Source organism: Hippoglossus hippoglossus, chromosome 8 (assembly GCF_009819705.1).
Source record: "Hippoglossus hippoglossus isolate fHipHip1 chromosome 8, fHipHip1.pri, whole genome shotgun sequence".
NCBI classification, from domain to species: domain Eukaryota; kingdom Metazoa; phylum Chordata; class Actinopteri; order Pleuronectiformes; family Pleuronectidae; genus Hippoglossus; species Hippoglossus hippoglossus.
In genome coordinates, this window is record NC_047158.1 from 17,966,303 (window position 1) to 17,972,450 (window position 6,148).

Sequence of the window (6,148 nt, forward strand, 5' to 3'; positions counted from 1 at the left end):
GCAAGAAATAAACAGAGAGCAAATAAAACACAGAGGGAATCAATTCCAATGTGCAGTCTTGGCACAGATGTGGTCGAATCTAATCTGAAACAAGCCAAGAGGAACCGAGGTGCAGGATTCTACACATTTAACAATTACATTTTCAAATAACGTGACATGTTTCAACTTGGAAAACCCTTTCGGCTCTCAGCGAATGATTCTGTGGTATCATAGCAACAAGTGACAAAGCCTGGGCTGCGGGAGCATGTGCGAGTACGATAATGAAACCTGTAACAATATTTTTCTACTGTGTCTGAGCAGGCAGGTTTCCTCAGGGTTCGCATGTGAATCTCAGCTGCACTAACAAAGATACCGAACATGCACTTTTTTTACACTCAATGCAAAATAGGTCAAAACATGCACTTCGGCGCAGCAGATAACACAACGTGCCTAAAATCATCGCATCAAATCCAGGCAAACACAAGGGTCACGCTTGCTGAGTGCGCAGGAACAAAAACATCTCCGGCAGCCTCTTCACTTCAGCATCTGGCATGTGACCACAGGGACCAATTTCCCTTTGTCATGTGTGCAAATAAACCAGCAAGTGCAGGAGAAACGACATGAGAAACAGACGCAGATTTGTCTGCAGCAAAGCAGATTTGTGCATGAAATAAAACGAACAGGATTTTATGCATTTCAGGATTGTTATATGAACAATCACGCTTTCAGGTCTCCCCCTGCTGGAGAGGGAAATATTCCATATTGTATAACAGTCTTGCACGGATCAAATGACGTTTTATTTTGGACATTAGCATCAATTTGTGGTCGTACTGTTCGTGTGTGGCTGGTCCACAGAGAGCTGCTCTACATCCATGACCTTTTAACGACAGCAACCAAAATGACGGTCAGAGCATTGATGACGCTCCGACTAAACCCAGTGACCTCGCCTGTGAACGCTCTCAGCAGAAATGCTTTGCTCATTGTTATATCAAATACTATATATGAATATAACTTTTGATTCTCCATTCAGTCTGTAAACTTAGGAATTGAGTCGGTAACCATGTGGCTTTAGAATCTGCTGAGAAGATTTCTCTTATCCAAAAAACAAGCTCACCACAAGGTTCATTTAGTATCTGGAGCTTTTGTCTTATAAAGTCATATTCTACATCTTTCATGTGGGATTTTTGGCAAAAAAGCTAATTTATTATTTTATTATTTCATAACTTATGCATCAAGAAGTTTAAACAAGAATAGAAAAAACAAGAACATGTTTGCAGGTTTGCTTAAATGACATTCTTAAGATGATAAGTATTATTAGAGGCTGGAACAACCCCACCTCTGTGTTGTGTTTGCTGTCACACATGGAAATGTTCTCCACCTTCTCCACCTGTTTTTCTTTCCCCCTCTTACTCTACTATATTTGCATCAGTGTCTCTGATTCGCTGCTTTATGTTCACAAAGAGAGATATGTCCCTCTCCTGATTGGCTGAGAGCAGAGGGGGGGAAGGCACCATCAGAGAACATAAATACAGAAGTGCAGCCTGACAGGCACATGCATCTGCTGTCATCACCCAAAATCCAGCTCCATCACAGACAAGGATCCACAGGTGAACTGGAGGAGAAACAAGATAAACACAAGAGGAGATTCTTTCACATCAGGAGGAACAACGCAGCAGACCCCACCATGTCGATGGAAGTGAAGGAGAGGACAGAGGTGCGTCTGGTGTTTCTGGGAGCAGCTGGAGTGGGTAAGACCGCCATCATCCAGCGCTTCCTCAAAGACACCTTCGAACCCAAGCACCGGCGCACGGTGGAGGAGCTCCACAGGAAGGAGTATGAGGTGGGGGGCATGAAAGTCACCATCAACATCATGGACACCAGTGGCAGCTACTCCTTCCCGGCCATGCGGAAGCTGTCCATCCAGAACAGCGACGCCTTCGCCCTGGTCTACGCCGTGGACGACCCCGAGTCCCTGGTGGCCGTGAAGAGTCTGCGAGATGAGATCCTGGAGGTCAAAGAGGACAAGTTCACGCCTATCGTGGTAATAGGCAACAAGATCGACCGCCAAGGTGATCGACAGGTGTTCAGCAAGGACGTGCTGTCCACCGTGGAGCTGGACTGGAACCACAGCTTCCTGGAGTCCTCGGCCAAAGACAACATCAACGTGCTGGAGGCGTTCAAGGAGCTGCTGCTGCAGGCCAACCTGCCCAGCTGGCTCAACCCGGCGCTGTGCCGGAGACGGGAAACCTTCCCCAAGGAGAGCAACAAGCGACCTCCCATGAACAAGACCAACAGCTGCATCATCTCATAGTGATGGAGCAGCAGCACAGAAAGAGACTGGGAGGAAAAGAGCTCGGCCCACTGGGAGCTGACTGCACAGAAACAAACAGTGTTAATTAAATGTTTTAAAGACTCCGAGTTGAAGAACTATGCTCCCTCGTCAGCTGTGGACCCACAGATGCTCTGATGAGGACGAACATGAGATGATGAGAACAGATTCCACCTCGACGACCTGACAGAATGTGGCTGAGCTGCTGGAGCAGTGACAAAAAAACAAGAAAGTGCACAGACATGACTGAGTGTGAATGAAGCAGTGCTAAATGTGTAGAAGCAGAGTTATGTATCGTACGTTTTCACACAAATCTCTGTAAATATGACGTTTCGTCTTCGGGTTTCTTGTTGCTGGTGTTTTGGGTTTTTTCATTTTTTTTAAAGCACAATAACTGTGAAGTCTTTGGGTATTTATGCAAAAGTGAGTTTGTGTCCTCGTACGATGACGTTTTATGAAAGTGAACAACAGAAGAGCTTAAGGTGGAAGCTGTTTTTTAATATATCAAACATTATGCTGTGAAATGTGTAGATTGTCCGTCTGTATTGAAATGCTGCTTAGCGTAACCTCATTACACACGTGTCAAATATGATTTTGGAATACATACTGTCTATGTTTCAATAAATTCTTTTTTTTTCCTTCATTGATGACTGACCTTTCTTAAAAACTAAAATGTTTAAGGGATTATTCATCAATACACCATAGTGACATTTGTGTTACTCACCAATGCTCATTTTAGGATTAATAAAACCACCCGATAAATATCAACTAGTTATTTTCAAGTCTTCTCTGAATAATATGTGACAGTGGTGAATCTGGAAAGCTTTAAACTGCTGGACTCTTTCACCTGTTATTCTGTTGTAAGTCTTTTTTTATGTTAAAGGCATATTCAATTAAATCACTCTAATTACCGTCCAACTTGAGTCCTTCCATCTCTCCAACAGTGATGTAAGTTGATTTGAAGAAGACAAAAGTAGTCCTTAATATTATTAGTATAAGTACTATAGTAGTAGTAGTAGTAGTAATTACTCTCAGGCATGAACCAAAGCCTCCCTGGAAGGCAGTGTCGATACTGACTGAATTATCGAGGACAAATAAAGGACCCAATGGACTTGTTGCGCATGGATTGAATTCCACACACTCTCCATTCTGTATTATAGTGCCATCTGGTGGTGATTATGCAGCAACTCAGGCTTTGTAGGTCCAAAGTAAAATATCACCAAAAGTAAAATGAAAAAAGACCCAAAACAAAACTACTGCAAATACCTCATCAACTTCAGGCTCCAATGAGCATTCAGGTAAACCAAGTCAAGTGAAAAATTACAAACAAACAAAAAAACTGGTTGTGCTCTCGACATGTGCCAGATATTTTCATTTCTTTTTAAAAATTCACAAAAAAGTCAAAAAAAAGCCTAAGCTCGCAATGTTAAAGTAAAAACAATAAATAGTGGTTTCTCCCCCTCAATCGAATCCGCTCCAAAGGTTAATGGGTTCCTCCTCTGCGTACGTCCTACCCTTCGACCGAGGGCTTATAAAACGGTTCAGTGGTTTTTGTGTTATCCTGCTAAAAGACAGACAAACAGCACTGAATTGTGATTAACACTGTTTTCTATACGACACCCGCATGTACTCTACATCCAGAGAGGCTGCAGGTTTTCATTTCAACCAAGACGAAAAAACTAAGTGAGGAGGAGGAGGGTTGGCACTCTCCTTCATTCCTCCAATTCTGATATTTAAGGAGCACGATAATGTCGAGATGTAAACTGCTGTGTCACTTTTACTCATCACTTTAATCTGTTTTTGACCTTTTTGATGTTCTCTAAATGTATGTTCTGATAAAAAAAAATCCCCGAAAGGCCACAGGGACGCAAAAAAAAGGTGCACTTCCTCTTTCCAGGAACACTCAAGAGTAGGTGCATTGTTTCCCCAGAATGAGACGAGGAAGTGACCTGTGATTATCAAGTCTCTGGTTCCTCTTTGGGTCTGGTTTAAACTCACAGCTGTCTCCAGCTGGTCGGCAGCACACGGACGGAGACGGAGAGGCGGACAGTCCCTTTGAAAACTCAGGTGTGGACTTTACATTTTATTCAAGATGTACCGAGCAGATATATTAACTGTTTGAGTTTAAGAGCGGGATTTTATAATTGGATTATCTTTATTTTTAGCAGATTATTATGAAAATCATTTAATCTCCCACCTTAAATGACGAGCGTGTCTGTGTGTCTCTGCTCCTGGACTTGGTTGAAGCTCCTCAGTGTTGGAAAGATGCCTGAGAAGTTTTTAGCGAGTACAGGATCTGTGACCGTCACTACGTCAAGGGTTCAACAGGTGGAATTGTATTTTAATTATATGTCATTTTTTAGATAAATATTGATTGTAAGGCTGTAATGAAATTAAACATCGACTTTTCTACATTATAATATATTCCAACCATAGAGGTTATCATTTGCCCTTTTCTTCTTTTCCACAGGTGAGGTGGAAGGAACACAAATCAATAATAATCCAGATTAACTATATGAGGATTAAGAAAAATGACTGTGGTGCATGCTGCCAATTTGATGTGAGATAGATTAGAACTAATAAAGTAAGAATTTTGCAATTATATGGTACCATCGTGGTCTGCGTCTGATTATTCACCAAAAGAACAGTAATACTCTCCCTGTTTGGAGACAATGCACAAGAGGGAACAGTTTTATTATTTCCATAGACAATAACAAACGCTGTAGAGGCAGACAGGGGGGGGGTTACATACAGAGAAGACATCATGACATTTTGCAATATGATCATAACTTCAGCATTTGATACGGACTTCCCCTTAACTTTGCACCAACACAACACCAGTGTGTGCATCAAAACTTCAAACCATCAGAACATGAGGGGGATTCCAACAAAACCCGGTAAAAAGCAAAACGTTGCACAGGGCCGCTGTACGGAAGCCAATCTCACACTTTGAATGCAAATACGTGTGCGTTGGCTTGTAAAGCATGTTTCCCTGAGCAAAAGGGTCAATCAGCAGAGACGCACTAAATTCCCCTTGAGCTTCTCTCTGACTTTTACTCAGAGGACACAGACAGGTGCATGTGTTCAGTTGTTATAGGGACAAACCAGTCATTTAGAAACCAACATGTCAAACCTGTTCTGACATGGTGTTAATATCGGTCCTGGTATTTTTACACTTCTCTCTGTCCGCATGTTGATTTGTTTGTCGCCACCGTCACAACATCAACAGAATGATTTCTATTTTTTCAAATGGGTAAAATCTTTCTTTATAGTGAAGTTGCACACAGTTCAGTCATTCATTCAGATCCTCCTGACTCGTTTCACCGACACACAGACACACACACACCAACATTGTCATCGGACACAATTATTTGGGAGTCACACAGTGGACATAGGAGACACCTTCAGGACGGATGTTAACACCAGGTGTGAACAGGGCCACAGACCATCCGGCTGTTCACATGTTTTTACCCACTTACTATAGGACTGCTGCTGATAATGTTTACTCCTTCCAGAAAGGCATTGGTTTCCATTTACTATAATAATGCATAAAAAACCTTAAGTAGCAAGTCGCCCATCTAATTGGAATTTGCAATGGTTGTATATGCACGGTGATGCCCCTGAAAGCATGGATCGAGTCTATTTTCATTTAAGTGCTGAGAGTCTCATCAGGAACTCAAAACTGGTCTCCCAAAAGTATTATTTTCACATAGCGTAACGCAGCCGGCTTAAAGGATGCAGCATATAACCAAACTCTACAGCTCCAGACTTTCAACTCGCAGATACAGTAACTGCTACATAACTATAGCAAAGCAGGTTGGTGCAATTTGAACATGATCC

General features: G+C 42.2%; 1 protein-coding gene across 1 annotated transcript; it reads left to right on the forward strand.

Annotated features, from left to right (window-relative positions):
- Positions 1-1,528: 1,528 nt before the first annotated feature.
- Positions 1,529-2,828, forward strand: rasd4 (rasd family member 4). Its single transcript, XM_034594106.1, has one exon. It carries the CDS (start codon positions 1,532-1,534, stop codon positions 2,288-2,290), a length of 759 nt encoding a protein of 252 aa, XP_034449997.1. The 5' UTR covers positions 1,529-1,531; the 3' UTR covers positions 2,291-2,828.
- The last annotated feature ends 3,320 nt before the right edge of the window (positions 2,829-6,148 follow it).

What these genes read in the sequence shown, in the direction of transcription:
- rasd4 (XM_034594106.1), top strand. Translation starts at nt 1,532, where the DNA reads ATGCATCTGCTGTCATCACCCAAAATCCAGCTCCATCACAGACAAGGA.